General features: G+C 40.2%; 1 protein-coding gene across 1 annotated transcript; it reads left to right on the top strand.

Moving 5' to 3' along the window:
• Nucleotides 1-6,713: 6,713 nt before the first annotated feature.
• LOC147334544 (uncharacterized) lies at nt 6,714-7,574 on the top strand. The gene has a single exon (XM_086287361.1). The coding sequence runs from the start codon at nt 6,714-6,716 to the stop codon at nt 7,572-7,574; it is 861 nt and encodes a 286-aa protein (XP_086143487.1).
• Nucleotides 7,575-19,516: the final 11,942 nt, after the last annotated feature.

Below are 19,516 nucleotides of genomic sequence, written 5' to 3'. Positions count from 1 at the left end.
AGTTCACGACACAGTGAGGCCTTTATTACTTTAAGGGCAGTGTCTCTACAATAATTCTACATTATATTTTAACACATTTCTAAACTCTAAAATAAGCTAAACATTCTACATTGGTTATCTTGTAATATGTGCACGTGCTGATATTAAACCCAGGAGCCACATTCAGGTAAAAGTGTGAGATCAAATGATCCATCAATAAAGGATAATGTTGGATCAGTGTTTCAATATTTATATCTTTTATTAGATGTACATGTGGTTTGGTTATTCGCCTTTTGGTTGAAAGTACACTGAGAGAGGACTTTTTTTTATTAGTGGATATTAATAGTGTTTTTTTTATATTAATGTAATTTTTTCATCTAATTGAATACAATCTATTTGTTTATGATTGTCAGTCCAACAAGGGCGAGAGGAAAGAGGGAACGTGAGGAGAAAGTACAAGGTCAGGAAGAACCAGGTAAGAAAACAGACAGGGAACAGTGACAGGCACAACAGAAACTGTTAAACTGCTTGAGAGACTTGACCACCAAAAGTGATTTGCCAGCCTCAAGGTGAGGCCACATAGGTTAAAATAAAATAAAAACTCTGCAGAGCCATAGTAGTATCTGCAGTAAAGATCTTTTAATACATAGTATACATTGTACCAGAGGCAAAGTTGCCTCCATTTTTATATTTTTTATTAACATTTTGTACAATTGCATGTTTCAAGGACTCTATTTTGGAGTGTATTTTTATATATCTGTATTGTATTATACATACACATTAAAAGTGAAACTCAGTCCAAAAAACGTACTCAGTTTACTTCTTACTCACTATGAGCATCATTTTTTCCGACAGTAATTAAGGTTAAAATATGTTTGTTTGTTCTTTTTAAATTCCAATTCATTCTTCTTTTGCAGCATTTAAATAACCTTTATCAGATTTGATGGTTTTGTTACAGACTTTTAAAAAGGTGTTTTGCTTTTCTTTCACAAATGTGGGGATTAAATTGTGTTAAAATGTACAAAACAGTGATTTCGTGTTTTGTGACGAGGACCCAGGCACAGAGAGACTTGATGAATTTAAGAATCTAATGATTTAATAAAGAAATTTGCAGACTTGCACAGAGATGGTAAAATTATGATGACTGATAACGGAGACGAAGACAACAGACGATGAGGACAGGAAGGAGGAACAGGGGTTTAAATGCACCAAGGAGACGGTCATAGAGAACTCGGGACAACTGGAGACATTTAAGGATGCAGGGACTGACAGAGACAGGGAAGAAGTCATCATGACGAGTAAAATTTATCTTGCCTGGCTGGGCAGCTCTCTGGGTGCTCAGCACCCCCAAAGCTCTGATCCTAGAATCGCCCCTGGTGTGGATGATCATAGATGATCTAACCATGTATATTTAACCTGAGAGGGTTAAAACATAAACATTATACATTACATACATTACATTTCAGTATTATGGCTTGCAATATGTATCGTGGTTACAGTAAGTTTTTTAATAATAACGGAAGTTAGAGTTGATACTGCATGCATAGTAAAATCCTCACGCACATGCTGTAAATTAGATCCCATCAAACTGCTCAGTGTACACACAGGCTGCATGACACTGCTTACTTTGAATGAACACCTGTCTTAGATTACAACCTATTTGAATACTGTCACATCTAACTGATTGATCGAGTAAAATACAGACATTAAAAATCTTATTTAACATATTTTTTCTGCTATGTACATATCCTTGACAGCCCTGTATTTGCAGGGTACACCTGTACTGACAAATGATGAATTATACTTCAGCATTTGTGACCCAAATGCTGAAGTATAATTTGCTGCTGTAATTTACAGTGAGTGCCACTAATTGAGTCATGCAAAAAGCTGACATAGTTCTGCTGCTGTGTGAAGTCTGACCAACATCAACACCAGCAGAAGCATCAGAGCACATTTAGAGTGAAGATCGGTCAGTCAGTTTGGAGACGCAAACCAGAGGAATCAATTCAACCATAAAGGTTCTCTTTAATATCTGATTATATAGTGACACCTTCATTTTTAATGCCTTCTTTTTCAAAAAATATGTAATCTGTTGTTGATCTTTTTATCCTGATGCCACTGAGATTAAAGTGTTTCAAGTTGTGCTAACTATACATTAATTTAAAATTTGATGTAGGTTATCTACTTTTTTTTCACCTCGCTCTCTTTATATGTTAGGAACTTGTAATTAATATTTTTGAAAAAAACTAATTCAGTGAATATTTTAAAACCTATTTTTGTTTTATTCTTTGTTAAAGTAAAGATTACTCTAAACAGCCCATTTTTCTTTGGTCCAAGTTATAGCACTATGGTTTTATTACAGCTTTGATGAGTAATCCACTCTTGATTAAATTTAGTGGGTCATGTTCAGTTAAATCAGTTCATATTTAATAACATAAAACAGTATATATCACTATAAAGACAAGATCCTGGTTTGTAGGTAAATCTGAGAACATTGAATGGGATTACAGAATTATTAAAATTAAGAAATTTTACAAATTACAAAATGTGTTTTGGATTGGAAAGTTTTTATATTCATTTAAAAATGAAAACTTTTCTTTGATTTGCTTTGATTTACTTATTTCCTGGTGTTGTTGTTTTTTTCTTTTTTCTTTTGGAGTATACTTTTTCTACTGTCAACAAGTTCCTACCCATGTCATTTTGGTTTGTTGTTAAATGTTGGTTGACAATTAAGATTGTATGTTATTTATGAGTATTGACAAAAAATTGACAAAAAAAAAACTATATCAAGTACCAATTATTGCTGACAGTATTGCACCTAAATCTATAAGATAAAATAAGAAGAACTTTATTTATTTATGTAAACTTATATACATAAAATACAGAAATCAAATGAGGTGAAATGAATAATACAGAATGTACAAAAGGTGCAGCTGCAGTCTGGCAGTGGGAGCAGTGTGACAGTTCAACTGTTTAGGAGGGAGACGGTGAGGAGAAAGAAACTGTTTCTATGTCGGGTGGTCCTGGTCTGCAGGCTTCTACACCGTCTGCCAGAGGGCAGCAGGTCAAAAAGTCTGTGTCCAGGGTGTGAGGGGTCTGTGATGATTTTCCCTGCTCGTTTCCTGGATCTTGAGAGGTACAGATCCTGGATGGTGGGCAGGGGGGCGCCGATGATCCTTTCTGCTGCCCGTACAGTCCGCTGCAGTTTGCTCCTGTCCTGTTTAGTGGCTGCTCCATACCAGATTGTGATGGAGGAGCACAGGACAGACTCAATGATTGCAGTATAGAACTGGATCAGCAGCTCCTGTGGAAGACTGTACTTCCCCAGTTGTCTCAGGAAGTACATCCTCTGCTGGGTCTTTCTGAGGATGGAGTTGATGTTGGTCTCCCACTTCAGGTCCTGGGAGATGGTGGTACCCAGAAATTTGAAGATCTTCACAGTCGACACGGCTGTCTGATATGGTGAGGGGGAGCAGAGTTGAGGGATGTCTCCTGAAGTCCACTGTTATCTCTACAATCTTAAGAGTGTTCAGCTCCAGATTGTGCTGACTGCACCAGAGTACCAGCCGCTCAACTTCCTGCCGGTATGCAGACTCATCACCATCTTGAATGAGGCCAATGACAGTGGTGTCATCTGCAAACTTTAGGAGTTTAATAGCCGAGTTCTTGGAGGTGCAGTCATTAGTGTAGAGGGAGAACAGTAGTGGTGAGAGGACACATCCTTGAGGGGCACCAATACTGAGGGACCGAGTTTCAGAGGTGATCTCCCCCAGCCTCACTTGTTGCTTTCTGTCTGTCAGGAAGCTGGTGATCCACTGACAGGTAGCTGGTGACACGCTGAGCTGGGAGAGTTTAGAAGAGAGAAGTTCAGGCATGATGGTGTTAAAAGCCGAACTAAAGTCCACAAACAGGACCCTGGCATAAGTTCCCGGGCGGTCGAGGTGTTGCAGGATGTAATGTAGCCCCATGTTCAATGCATCATCCACCGACCTGTTTGCCCAGTAGGCAAACTGCAGAGGGTCCAGCTGGTGGCCTGCAATGTCCTTCAGATGGGCTAACACCAGTCGTTTGAAGGATTTCATGACCACAGACATCAAGGAGACAGGTCTGTAGTCATTCAGTCCTGTGATGGTGGGTTTCTTGGGAACAGGGATGATGGTGGAGCGTTTGAAGCAGGAGGGAACTTCACACAGCTCCAGGGATCTGTTGAAGATGCGAGTAAAGATGGGAGCCAGCTGTTCAGCACAGGTTTTGAGGCAGGAGGGTGAGACGCCGTCTGGTCCGGGGGCTTTCCTGGGCTTCTCTTTCTGAAATAGTCGCCTCACATCCTCAGTGTGTATTCTGAGTTTTAGAAAATTCTTCACTGTCAGAGTCACTTTCCGGGCCGTGCGGCTCCTCGGAAATGATGCCGGCTTTTGCGAAAGCTCGAACAACAGTGCCAGCAGACATGTTAGCCCAAGCATCTACAATCCATTCGCAAATTGTGGCGTGACTCGCCCGGCGCTGCCTTCCACTGTTGGTGAAACTGTGGTCTCCATCGGTCATCCATCGCTCCCACGCCGCTCGCAGCCTTACTTTGAATGGCCGGTTCACACCGATGTCCAGCGGTTGGAGTTCCTTTGTCAGGCCTCCCGGAATGACAGCAAGCTCACAGTTCATTTGTTTCACTAGTTTTTTCACATCGGCTGTGAGATGGGCACGCATAGAGTCACAGATCAACAGCGATGGTGATGCGTGGAAAAAACCACCTGGTCTCCTTACATACACCTCCCTCAGCCACTCTTTCATTATTTCCTCATCCATCCAGCCCTTTTCATTTGCCTTAATGATGATTCCTGTTGGAAACTTCTCTTTAGGCAAAGTCTTTCTCTTAAAAATCACCATAGGCGGCAGTTTCTGTCCATTAGCATGGCAGCCAAGCACAACAGTAAAAGAAGACTTTTCATACCCCGTTGTGCGTATCGCTACCGTGCTGGTCCCCTTCTTCTCCACAGTGTGACTCACCGGGATGTCGAAAGTGAGCGGGACCTCGTCCATGTTTGTGATGTGGCTGGGCTGGATGTTTTTGTCGCTGATGTGTTTGCTGTAGTAGGAGCGGAAGATGGCCAGGTTTTCATTATAATCCGCTGGAAGTTGCTGCGCTACCGTAGTCCTGGTCCGGATGGAAAAATGGCACCGTTTCATGAAACGAAAGCACCAAGACAGACCTCCTCGGAAAGGTTCAATTTTCATTTCTTCTGCTAGCGAAACTGCTTTTAGTCGAATGGTGACCATCGAAACGCTTCTCCCGCTCGTTCTTTGCTCGAGTCTTTCCTCCAACTCGGGCCACCTCGCCTTATGTCCGCGGAAACTCAGCTGTGTCTTCTTGACCTGCCGGAGCTTGTTTTCTAGCTTCCTCCACTTGCGAACCATCGATTCATTAATCTTAAATTCTCTCGCGGCTGCTCGATTTCCATGTTCCTCCGCGTAGCTGATGGCCTTCAGTTTAAACTGTGCTTCATAAGCGTGTCTCTTTGCCATTTTCAGGGTTGTTAAAACAACGATGTTCCACATAATGCCTGTCCTTTTATACAGGTATGTGCGATTGTCCGGTATATACGATCAACGCCCACACTTCACCCTTTAGCATTCTCATGGTGTTCTCTACTACGTCCTCCTTACAACACACAGAGCGCACTGCACTATAGGGAGCGCCGCACTTTTTAAAGAAAATCTAAGGCTTTTATGTGCGCCTTATAGTTGCGAAAATACGGTAACTCGTTGACCAGGCCTTTGTTTGCTTCAACAGTGGGTGGGGGGCATCTGTAGCAGGTGATTTCCTGCAGACCCCTCCACACTGACGCAGGGTCTTTGGCTGAGAGCTGTTCTTCCAGCTTCTGGGAGTAGATCCTTTTAGCTGCTTTGATCTCCTTGGTCAGTGTGTTCCTGGCTTGCTTGTACAGGGCCCTGTCACCACTTCTGTAGGCGTCCTCCTTGGCCTTACGAAGATGCTGGGGTTCAGGAGTGAACCATGGTTTATTGTTGTTGTATGTGCAAAATGACTTTATTGGCACACACACACATCTTCACAAAAACTGATGTATGATGTCACAGTGTCACAGTGTCCGTCCATTTTTTCAGACGCAGCTTTAAAAACAGTTCAATTAGTGCAGTCAAAACAGTGCTGTTTATAACAATAAAACTATATCCTGAAAAATAAATAGCTTAGCTATCAGTGCAGGTGATTCTAAGTGACATAGTATTAGTGATGTTTGTGTAAAGTTGGTCAGAAGGTTCCTTTGTAAGTGCGCATGCGCCATTAGCGTGCTGCCTGCTGTAACCCTAATTTCCCTCGGGATGAATAAAGTATTCTGATTCTGATTCTGATTGTGCAACTGAATAAAAGAAAGTAGCAGCATATGATAGGGAGATGAAACAAACATTGGGTGTTATTGCACGGTCTGAATGGGAACAGAATAACTTTTGTTATTAATCCCCAGGAAAATCACCTACAGAGCGAGGAAGAGTTTTACAGTCTTATTGCCACCGGTACAAAGGATTTCCTCTGGCGGTCAGTTCTGCGTTTCAATATCCTAGTTTAATTAGTACAATTGGTAGTTACACAGTCCTTGACTATACTAATTGGTCAAGAAACTGTTTTCTTAATAAAATGCATTATAACTGTGAACTATCAGTACTTCCCATGTCTGTCCCTCTGTTTTTTTTTCTCCTCAGACCTACATCATACTGCAGATATGTCACTTAACTCCACCTCCGACAATGTTATGGACAACATCTGCCTTCTAAAGTCATACAAATTTATTCCTTTCAATACAATGAGAATCATCCTCCTCCTGGCCTTCTCTGCCTTCGTCTTTTATGTGGGTCACCAAAGATGGCGGCAGCAGCGCTCCTTTAAAACAGCAAGCCACTCTGACATCTTCACCTACCACATGGCTGCCATGGAGCTGATCTGGGTTTTGGGGTGTTTGGTCATGTATTGTGGCACATACACTAATCACTTAGTGAGTGAGACAGTAGGATCATACGCTTCTACCGTTGCTTATTATGGAGAAATATTTTTCCACCTTCTGACCTGTGTAGAGCGTTATATGGCTGTTGTTCACCCCATCACCTACATGAGTCTAAGAAATGCCCGTGGGGTCAAGATCAGAAACATCACCATCGGCTGTGTTTGGATGCTGAGCTTTGGACTGGTGGGTTTTGCACTCTTATTACCTCCTAACTACCAATCTGCCCCAACGTTCTGCATTTTGGCTCCATCCATTATAATCATATCTTTCTGCAGCCTCTCTGTTCTCTTTGTTCTGATTCGCCCAGGGCCAGGGGAAGGAGGTAGGGAAAAGGAAAAGGTTGACCAATCAAAGCTGAGAGTTTTCTACACTGTCACAGCTATAACCTGTGCTGTGTGGCTATGGTTTTTTGGTTGGCTTGTATCAAATGCTCTTCACAAATCACTTCTGGTGAGCAGCACCGTCAATTGTTCAGTGTTAATGTTTCTTATCTGGTTTAACGTGCCCAGCAGTTTGGTGTTACCTCTGCTGTACCTGCATAGGGTAGGAAAACTGTCATGTTGCTGTTATACCAACAAATGAAGACAAGGATTGAATACAGGTGTCATGGTCCTGGGTCTGTGACCCAGTGATTTGAATAGTTTTATTTATTTCCCTGATGTTATTGCTGCCTGTATTTTAGTTTTGTTAATTCTAGGTCCCAGGTTTTGATCTGTTTGCCTCTCATGATTCTCTGTGTTCCCTCTGTTCCAATGTAGTCAGGTCTCTTTGTAAAACCCGCGTCTCTGAGTCTGTGTCTTTGCGTGTGTTTTGAGTTTCCTGTTTTACTTTGAAGGTCCGTGTCTGATGCCAGTGTGTTCAGTTTATGTTTTCCCTCTCTCGTCAGCACTGATTTCCCCTCCTGTGTGTTCCCCTCCTGTCTCCCATTCCTGATTGCTCCCCTGTGTTTATAAACCCTGTGTTTTCCTTGCTCTCTGTCGTGTCATTAACGTCTGCTCACACTCGGCCTTCACTGTGTGGTCTGCCTGCCGGCCTGCCTGCCTGCCTGTCCAGTTTAGCCAGTTTTCTTTTTTGCCTGGAACCAGTAATAAAGCTCCGTGAATCCTGCGCTTGGGTCCACCATTCCTGTCTGCCTTCACAGAGCCATGACAATAGGATTGAATACAGCAGAGACTATAGATCTACATGATTTGACAGAGTATAGTATACTAAAACATTTGGAACAGTTTCAGTTGTATTACTATAATAACAAAAGACTTTGAACAAGAAGTCTTAACTGGTGGTTTAATGTCCCTTTGTAGGCTTTTGATACTGTCCTGTGTCCTAAAGATAATGATGATCAAATTAATTTTCATGACTTTATTGATATTTAAAAAAAAAACTTGTCTTTTGGAGAGTTTCAAACTAAAGACACAAAGACTTGCTAGCATTTGTCCACACTGATGAAAGTTGGTGTAACTATGTTTACGTCAGACCTCATCAATGTGCCAATGTTTATTTTTAAAGCAGGGGAATGGTGGATGTAACACAGAATAAATTACATGTTTTTCAAAAGTATACATTTCAAATAAAAAATTAATAGCCATCCAAATGGCAGCAGAAATTGATTTATTGCTTGTACAATGCATGTTTTTACTTTCTGTGTGTATAAACAATTTATTAGATAAAAAGACAGCATAATTTTATTAACCTTTTACAGAATTAGTGGGGTGTAATTCCAAAACATTTCTCTTCACATTCTGGCTTTGTTATATAGCAAATTATTTGTGTATGTTTGTGATACTATGTAAATATTATAATATTTGTTACTGACCTTGTTGATTAGGTTTACTGGCAAGTTCAAAAGTATGTACCTGAGACATGCAGCATCTTCATTTTGCTAGTTAAACTTCATTACATCATCAGTACATTCTTGATTTATATTTATGTCAGTAAAAATGTGTAGGAATCAGCCTATAGTTGTCATTATGTTTATGTAACGCACAAAATAATGTGCACTGTGGTCCTTTGGCCTGTGCATAATTTCAATTTTATCATGATACTTTATTGTAATGGACAGATCACTTGATAAGCTTTATGAAAATAAATATTTCAGAGATGCAGTCTCTGTCATATTGTCAATCATTCTAGCTGCATTTGTAAAAAATGGATAGATTTTATTAACACATTTTTAGCCGTTCATTATACATTAATGGAACATGTGTCTATTGATATTTTAAATGGTGTTAGAGAGTAGAATTACACTTAGTACAAAGTAATTCCATGCATCTTTAGGTTTTGTGTTCAATTCTAGGCTGATGTCTAATGTAAAATCAGATAAAGTCAGGTAATCAGCAAAAAATAACAACATTTAAAAACGTAAAAGAAAAACTTGTGTTTTTAAAGTCGATTCATTTTTGGCAATGATGCTTTGATACACAACTTAATAAGGAGTCAAATATAAACTGAGATGCTCTAGTCAGTTTATTAAAGATATGACTACTACTGTATCTGTGAGAAAACTTCAAGGTTTAAATTATTAAGTGTTGAATGTTATAAACAGTTTGCAGTTGTTCAAAAAATGAGAATATCAGAGTAGACATATTTAACACTGGTTAATTAATATGATACAGAATGGGTAAGACATTTTACTCTCCAATACAATTATGTAAACCTTTGACATTTTCTAACATTTGTGACTATATATATATATATATATATGTATATATCAGATGGGAAATGGACTGGTTCTTATACAGCGCTTTTCTACTCTCCTGGAGTACTCAAAGCACTCTATACAACACGCTGCATTCACCCCATACACACCCATTCACACAAGCACATATCTATACGGTGAGTGCTTTTCTAACTATCATTAATATGCATTCATACTCTGATGGATGCATCAGAGAGCAAGTCAGGGTTAGTATCTTGCTGCACAGCAAGAAGGTCCTGAGTTCAATTCCACCATCAGGCCGGGGTCTTTCTGTGTGGAGTTTGCATATTCCCCCATGTTTGCATGGGTTCCCTCCGGGTACTCTGGCTTCCTCCCACCGTCCAAAGGCATGCAGTTTGTGGGTTAATTGGTTAGTCTAAATTGCGCATAGGTGTGAAAGAGCCTCCTCTGCTTGGGTACAGATGGCCGTGATTTTCCCCTCTCCCCATAGAAGGCTGTCTATCTGGGCTTGGAGAACTTGGAGACAGAAAAAGAAAACTTCCATAAGACTGTTTCAGACAGAGAAGTGATCAATAAATCCCCATGAACGGTCGGAGATCCAGCGTTTCTTGAAGCTGCCCTGTCGGCGACCAATCTTCAATTCTGCTGCACTGACCACAGCCTCTTTTAGCTCATCCCAGAGTAGCTGATTTGGGTGACTGTGACAACTGGCGGGGCATCACGTTACTGTTGGTACCCAGGAAAGTGTTCTGCCACGAACGATGGCTTGCGGAGTGGCCGGTCGTGTGTCGAGCAAATCTTCACCCTCCGCATGATCATTGAACAAACATTGGAATACCAAAGGAAGATTTCTATTAATTTCATTCACTCTTGACAGCATCCACCGGCTGACTCTATGGGCTATCCTACGCCACTATAGAGTCCCTCAGCTGTTTGTAGATGCTTCTCTACTCCAACTCCCATTGCTGCGTCCGGACAGATGACAGCTGCACAGATTTCTTCAAGGTCAATACTGGCGTCGAACAAGGATGTGTGCTATCCCCCTTCCTCTTCCTGTTGGTAATTGACTACATCATGCGATGATCAGTTGACCAAGCTGGCATCGGTGTCTCTTGGCACGAAGCGCATAATCTCACTGATTTGGACTTCACGGATGACATCGCCCTGCTGGGCTCAACTCAGGAAGACCTCCAAAGTTGACCGCGACCTGGCAGAGGGAGGTGACCACAGTCGGATTAAGAATCAGCGCCAAGGTACTCAGAGTTGGCTATGGCACTGCCCGCGTTTGTCACGGCCCAGTGGCACGGGGTAAATGGGATGGACACAAGTGCAGTCTAGGGTATGTGAGGGAAAGAACAGAAATCAGACACACTCCAAAGAATCTCTCTCCTCTCTCCACAACTGGGTAACACAAATCCACACACTCGTCCACAGGATGACAGGCAGGCAGGGAAAGATCCGGGGAAGATCTGTACACAGAAACTAGAGTTAACGACGAACAGACGGAAACAACTTCACTCACTAACGACTGAGTGACTGACGCTGATTGCTCAACGATCCAGCGACGAGTAACACAGTGCTGCCGTCTTAAGTAGGCCTCGCGATTATACAGATAGGCAGCAGGTGTGTAGATGTCAGTTGCGTGGGCCAGGGGCGGGAGCCCATATTGAGCACTGCGGTGAGAGAGAGAGAGGGAGAGAGCAAAAACAACAAAACACATGTTGCCTAATACAGGATCAGCTGGTGAGGCACAGGGACCATGACAAACTTAAGGTAAACTAGACAGCTCTAAAATGCAGCAGAACAGCTGTGTCAGTGGGGAGGTGGAAACTGGGCAGGGAAAAATACTACTCCCCACTCCAAGAGCCAACTCTGAAGACAGGAAAAAAACAGGCAAGTTTTCACACAGGATCTGTGAAAACCTACCGGTGTCACTCTTTGTCTGGTCCCTCAACTAGGACCAATTTTCCATGCCCGCAGACAACATAACCCCTGGGATCCCACCTGTGGTGGAGGGGTTTTTGTGTCCCAGGTAGCAATTCGCAGTGGGGCTATTAATGTTGTATCAGCTATTTCAACCTACAGATGAAAAATGCCCGAGGCGAAGCAGTCAAAAGTCTGGCTGTACTTCACAGCAAAAGATGCAAACTCAGCAGCCTGCAACAAGTGCTTTAAGGTGATAGGTAACACCTCGAATCTGATAAAACACCTGGAGGCGCATCGTGCATTTCTTGGCTCTTTTGTTTTTAAAGCCAAGAAATGAAGCCGAACAATCATGTTTTACAGTCCCATGGTTTCAGCCTCAGATACTCAACTAATCACAGTGATGTCATGACAAAAATGAATGACCAAGAAAACATTTTTCTCCTTCATTTCTGTCACACAAAGCTGTATTTAACGTTTCTCGCGGTTAGTATCATGGTTACTAGGCAACCTGAACAGCGCGACGAAGACTAGACCGTCCCATTTCACAAGCCTCTCACTTCTGCATTTCTCGTACTTATAATACGCACCGTACGTAGTATGCGTAGTGTGTGTACTTCAAGCATGTCCCTGAATTGGGACACAGTCTCTGTCTCTCTTTCTCTCTTTGCCCAGGACGCAGCTGCTGCTCATTCACTCGTTTCGCCCTTGGATCGACTTGGCATTTCAGATATTAAGATGTTATATAAGTTAGGGAAGAAATGTGTCGTGGGCAGCAGTGCGGTGTGCCACTGCTAATGATCAAGGTGCGCCTCTGGGCCTCAGAAGTGCTTTTGTTTGTTTGTTTGATCTTCCACTTTCATTAGAAACATAAGACTGAGTTGTGACCATTTTTCCTTTTTGTTCTTATTTATAAAGCGGCGTTGCCATCTCTTTGTGTTAAGAGAATTCATAATAAAACCATAATATATTCCATACTCCCGTGTTTGGCTTCCTTCTCATTCTTTCTAGGTCTGTTTGTTATTGTTCCCCACACCTTCCCCCAGGCCTCATTTATGGGGATGTTACACTGACCTTTTTATTTAATTATGTATTCAAAAGAAAAGGATCAAATGTTCATATGAACTCCTTGTGATAACTCCTGACGGATGCTAGATCTCTGGACAAGCACATCAACATTTCACACACAAAGAAGAATGCCAGAAATTCAGAAGCAGGTTTGTTTGTTTCTGTAATTTCAGGGCACAGTAATCCAGGCTTGTGAGCTTGTCGTCAATGAAACTTGGTGTACGTTATTCCGCTAATGGTGAAAAGAGTTTCCAAGCATCCACATTTACATACATATCCCATTTAAAACATCCTTCTGCCTTCATGTGTTGTTTCTTCAAGCACATAAACCAAAAGAATTATAGTGAATGAAAGTGGTCAGTCCTCTTTAGGTCTGATTGGGTAAAAAAGCAGTGAACTATGGTGTTAATTTGATTCACATAGGGTTCAAGCTGAGGGCAAATCACACTGTAATGCAGAAACGAGAAAAGAGAGGGATGAGGATTAGTTGGGAAAGCAGATAAACACGGAGAGACGAGAGAGATTGTATATTTAAGCTTCTAACTCTTGACTGTTTTCCTTCATACTTTGTCATTTTGCCTTTGTCTCAGTTTTAATATTGAAGTACATATAAGTGTTATCGGGTAGATTAAATTGAATTAACAAATGTGGGTCATATTACCTCAAACTGTTGCTCTTCTCGCTGCCAGTAAATAAAGCCCTTTATGGATATTGTGAAAACTGTATTTCCATGGTTAGTAAGTGTGCAATGCCTTTTAATTTATCTTTTTAGGCATTCATGGAGTCACAAAATCTTGCAGTTACTTAACCAAGTCTCATGTATGAGTTTCCCTCTGAATGAACCAACCAGTGATCTGCTTTTATTGGCGATAAATTGGAGCTGAGGGGTCTTGGTTACTATTTGCAAACATGCTATAGGACATAACAAATTTGGTCAGAGAAAAAATGAAATTATTTTTTCAAATAATTTGACACTTTCTTTTTATATTTTAATTTCAGGAATTTTATGTAATCACAAGGAACAGCACAGAGAGCACCAGGCACCAATGACCACAACTGAAAAATGATATGTAAGAAGTTCCAAAAACTGCAGTTCCTCCAGTGGCCACTTGAGCTTGTCTTCATATGTGAGATAAATTACCATCTTATTCCATTAAAAAGCCTGCTAGGAAATATATGATTGGTCTTTGTAGCTAATTTCTCCCTTTATAACCACTAGAAGATAGAGAACATTTTTATATAACTCAGCAATTTGGCCGTTCGATGGTATAAAGTAAGAAATATCTCCTGTCTGGTTTGCACTGACAGCAGATGTCTGATATGTTTCACCTGCTCTGAACCGAGGCAATGAATTGGACTTGGATGTTTGTGCCACTGGTCCCTTGGTAAGTTACAAATAATATGACTTTTTGTGAGGAACCCCAAAACTTGTCAGTTTTGGCTAGCTGACTGACAATAATCCAGGCTAGTGAGCTTGTGGTCAGTGAATCTTGGCATATGTTATTCCATTATATCCAGTGAAACAGACTATTCAACTTTGTTTGTAACTCATAAAAGTTATTATTCAGTGTTACTTGGATCTGATTGTGTTAATTGGTAATGTAGCTATAATCACACTGAGAGCAGGTCCGCAGATGTCTGTCGGCACACAAAGCAGAGATCTGCGCAAGAGCAAATGCCAACAGCTGAGCGAAAAGGGCTGTTATTGTGTGTGTATGTGGATTGTTACGACCCCCTCTGCTAGGGGACAGGGAGTAACAACATACTTAAGTCCTCACACGAGTAACTAAGTGAAATAAAGGTTTTATTGCAAAATTCAAACAGAAAACACACGGGGCTGCGTTCTGTAGACCACTGGGTATATAATCAGCACACAATTAACCAACACATACGGGAGTGGAAAAAGCTAACTAAGGCTAACCTCATGAGCAGTATCGACTATATTTTTCTCCTCAAAATACAACATCAGAATAGAGGCACACAAATAACGCCATAGCCCTTAAAGCTACCAAGGTCTCAGAGTGAGGATCGAAGATTGTGGGTTGATATTGGTGGTGGCAATATAAACTCCACCTCTCTCTGAATCTGGATAGTAGATGTCCTTTCAGATAGGCCTCAGTACATCTGAATCAGCAGCAACACCTCTAACACCATCAGACTTAGCACAGGAGCTCCTCGGGGCTGTGTTTGCAGCCCACTGTTGTTCACTCTCCTGACACGACTGCACTGCCCTACACAGCTCTAACCACATCATCAAGTTCTCCAATGACACAACCATGGTTGGACTCATCAGCAGCAATGACGAGTTGGCGTACAGAGCTGGCGTTCTGGTGCAGCGAGAACAACCTGTCACTGAATGTGGACAAAACCAAGGAGATGGTCGTTGACTTCAGGAAGATTCGCTCCACCCACACACCACTCAGCATCCACGGTTCCACGGTAGAGACTGTTAACAGTATCACGTTCCCATCTCAGATGACCTCACCTGGACCACTAACACCTACTCCATCACCAGTGGAGTAGGTGTTAGTTTTTTTTGGCTGTTAGTGTGGTGTATCGAGACGCTTGAAGCAGGTGACCAAAGTCGGCAACCTCAGCCAGCAACAACGCATAAGCTGATTGTTAAAGCAGCTACCAAGAAAATTGGAACATCTCTACCTCTGCTACAGGACATCTTCCACAAGCACTACATCAGTAAGGACTCCTGCATTGTGCTTGACACCTCATTTGGACTCTTTTCTCTCCTTCCATAAGGGTTCATTTAAACCACTCCAAGGTGACTTTAAGCATCTAACTGTAAATTTTATTTAAAAATGTTATTGATCCTTTTCCCCCATTCAAAAGTGTATATTTATTTTCTAATTTATTGTTTGTTCTTTTGCACTACTGTAACTGGAGCCTCATCATCTCATCTCTCTATACTGTACATAGTGAAAATGACAATAAAGTTTACTTTCACTTTGAAATATCTTCTGGACTATTTCTGCCCCATTAATCCATCGAAATTAATTCCCTTCTATGCAGTGAAAATCACTCTCCTCCTCACACTATGTGTCCTCGTCTTTTTCCACCTCCTGACCTGTGTAGAGCATTATTTGTCTGCTGTTCACCCTACAACACACACCTACATGAGTCTAAGAAGTGCTCGTGGGGTCAGGATCAGAAACATCACTATCGGCTGTGTTTGGCTGCTGAGCTTAGGAATGACATGTGTTACAATTTTAATACCTGCTAACTACAGATTTGCTCCACTTTCTGTATTTTGGCTCCCTTCATAATAATCGTAACTTTCTGCAGCCTCTCTGTTCTATACGTTTTTGTGGCAGCCCTAATAGACATGCTCAGCTCTTATAGTTATGTCAACCTCTGAAAAGGCATTCATCTTTGTTTGAAAAAAATGGAAAACAGACCAAATGATTTGACTTCCAAAAGTTTTCATGTCGTATATAGAGCAATGGCTGCTGGCTATGCAAATGACAGCACAAATCAACTTTTTTGTTTGTACAATGCTTGTTTGTGCTTTGCATGTGTTTATATATGTATTTTTTTCAGGTTGTTCAGTTGTACTAGGCAGGATGTTTTAAGGTGCATGCTCATACACTGAAAAAAAGGGATTGGCCAACTCTTGGATTTACGTAAGCATCTTGCGTGTATTTAACATAAGTGCCTCATGCTTTAAAGTTAAGCATAACTATATAGTGTAGAAACTACATGATATGCAGAGAGGCTAGATTAAATTGTTCATATCATGTTCGAGTGAAGTAAGTCAATAACTTTCAGTCTCGTATGCTTTGGATCGTGGTTTCAGGAAGGCATCCATCTCAGTCAAATCGAGTAGCCTCCACTACTTTTTTTGGTATACTGAAAAAAGTAAATTGGGTGTTTGTTACATTAAAAACAAAATTACATGTTTAAATTAACTTGTAATTGTGTCTGTATGGTTGTCTGCCTCTTATAACCCCAGTGGTCTTGTACATTTTGTGATTCCAGGCAACTATCCACTCTTACTAGATTGTATCATGCCATCTACACAAGAATAAAATAAGTTGTGTTTCATGCAGATCCTACATGATTCACTTGGGTTTACCATAGAAACATGAAAGTCTTGTTGTATCTTGTAAACGTGACAACCTATTCAACATCATTTGCTGACTTACCTTAGGCTATTTTATTTAACACAATTGTTAAAGCAATAAAAACATTATCTAGTTCAAACACGAAAATGCATCAAGTCCAACTTTTTTGACCCTGCGACCCATATCCGATCATGGTATGACAGTGTGAACGGCACAAATCCGATATTTTCAAATCTGACCTGGGTCACTTTCGTATGTGGTACTGAATCCGATACATATCAGATGTTTTAGGAAGCGACTGCTGTTTGAACGGTCAGGTCGCATTAAATCCGTCTTTTACGTCACTGACACAAGACAGACGGCAATTATCAGCGCTGGAGAAGACATTGTGAACACTTCCTGGCCATCCCGTGTAGATGTTAGTTAAACTGTTGGGAAGACAACGTTGGAGAGACGTGAACATTTTATTTGTACTTTATAATCTGCGGATTCTGACAGAAATCTGCAACTATCCTTTGAAGCACTGCTCCTCTCTAAAACAGCAATAAGGATAATTATTAGGCCATATGTAAATGACAAAATAACTTTATAACTTAAAGCAAAATTGGGAAACATAAAGTCAGAAACAAGTCTTTGGGCCATCAGTCAAACAATACTGTTTGGTCTGGGTCTAAACAGAACGTGTTGTGTTTTATTGTATCAGGGTTGCAATAAATCTTCTAATAATAACAATAATAATAATAATGGTCCGCTTGCGGGCCACTTTGAAGGTTCACACTAGAGCGCGTTTGCTGTCACATTTTATTTGTAGTCTGAACAAACAGACAAAAAAATTAGATTTGATTCAAAAAATTGGAATTGAGCATTAAGACCTTCAGTGTGAACGTAGCCAAAATGACAAACGGAACAATATTGTCTTCCTTTATAAAGAAGCAGAGAAACTCAGGAGAAATTTCTCAGGTCAGAACATAGAAGTGCACTTGGCAAAACACAAGCCAAACAACATAGTGTGTGCTGTGGAGTGCAACGAAGAGTGCTCTGATCTCTATAATGGATGATATAAGATGATATAAGATGATATAACCATATATATTTAAGACAGAGAGGTTTAAATATTGATAAACATAGACATTATACACTATATACACTGCATTTCAGAATTATGGCTTGCAATGTGTATCAGGGTTACAATAAATCTTCTAATAATAATGGAAGTAGAGTTGATACTGGATGCATAGTAAAATCCTCACACACATGCTGTAAATTAAATCCCATCAAACTGCTCAATGTACATACACTGCTTAATTTGAATGAACACCTGTCTTAAATTACAAGCCGTTTGAATACTGTGAGATGTGATGGATTGATAGAATAAACATAGACATTAACAATTCTAAGCATGTTGATTTTTTCCATTATTTACACATCCTAAACTGTTCTGTATATACAACTCAACCAAAATCAGCTGAACTAATTACACAAACTCCATGTTAGTTTTTGGTTTCCTACATGTTGGGGTGAAAAAGAGAATTTGTTTTTTTTCTACATATATTATCTATAGTTGTTAGAAAATACCGATGTAACCTGCAATACCTTCCTGTGACGCAAATGGTCAAGTATTTGCTTCTGTAATTTACAGTAACCACCTATAGAGTCATGCAAAAGGCCCCCATTGTTCTGCTGCTGTGGGAACTCTGACCACCATCAACACCAGAAGAAGCATCAGTGCACATTTAGAGTGAAGAGCAGTCGGTCAGTTTGGAGACGCAAACCAGAGGAAACAATTCAACCATAAAGGTGATTATAGTGATACGTTAATTTTTAAATGCTTTCTTATTCAAAAAAATATTTAATCTGTTGTTTATCTTTTTGTACTGATGCAACTGAGATTAAAGTGTTTCAAGCTGTGCTCACTATACATTAATTTAAATTTTGATGTAGGTTATCTACCTTTTTTGCCTCACTTTCTGTATATGTTAGGAACTTGTAATTAATAGTTTTTAAACAGTTATTCATTAATTTTTTTTAAACCTGTTCAAAACAAAGGTTACTCTTAAAAGCCCATTTTTCTTTGGTCAAGTTACAGCGCTATGGTTTTATTACACCTTTGAGGAAGTGATTAAATTTAGTGGGTCAGGTTAAGTTAAACCAGATAATTTCTAATGATAACGTCAACACATTATATTCTGTGTGGAACTCATAGCTGCTTCCACTTTGTAACTGTAGTGAAATCGAGTCACTACAATGAGAAGATCCTTATTTGTAGGTAAATCTGAGAACACTGAATGGGATTACCGAATTGTTAAAATTAAGAGAGAAAATGTGTTTTGGATTTGAAATTTTTTATATTCATTTAAAAATGAAAACGTTTCTTTAAGTGTCATAGATAGACCTTTTCTTTGATTTATTTGTGAACAACTCTATGAATTACATGTGATCAGATTTTAATGACAGAGGATAATGGAAAATTATTTATTATTATACTCCACCAGCTTGATAATATGATATTATGAATGAGCAAAATATTGTATTTTTAATTCATTCTGAGTATATTTTTCTACTGTCAAAAATTTCATACCCATGTTATGGTGGTTTGTTTTTAAATGTTGATTAACAATTAAGACTTTATGTTAGAGTATTTGTTGACAAAAAAATGCCAGTTATCTCTCACAGTATTGCGCCTAAAGCGCTACTAATTTGTCAGAGACTGTTTAAGATGCATTATAACTGTGATCTGTCAATCCCTTCCAGTCCCTCTAATTGTTTTTTTTTTCTCCTCAGACCTACATCATACAGCAGTT

Source organism: Aulonocara sp. 'chitande type north' Nkhata Bay, linkage group LG3 (genome assembly GCF_057382095.1).
Source record: "Aulonocara sp. 'chitande type north' Nkhata Bay isolate Kocher_YH1m ecotype deep benthic linkage group LG3, A_spYH_male_GT1.1, whole genome shotgun sequence".
Taxonomy (NCBI): Eukaryota; Metazoa; Chordata; class Actinopteri; order Cichliformes; family Cichlidae; genus Aulonocara; species Aulonocara sp. 'chitande type north' Nkhata Bay.
The sequence above is the reverse complement of the archived record's forward strand: the minus strand, read 5'-3'. Positions and strand labels throughout refer to the sequence as shown.

Excerpts from the sequence above, each read along its gene's own strand:
- LOC147334544 (XM_086287361.1), top strand. The coding sequence starts at position 6,714 with ATGTCACTTAACTCCACCTCCGACAATGTTATGGACAACATCTGCCTT.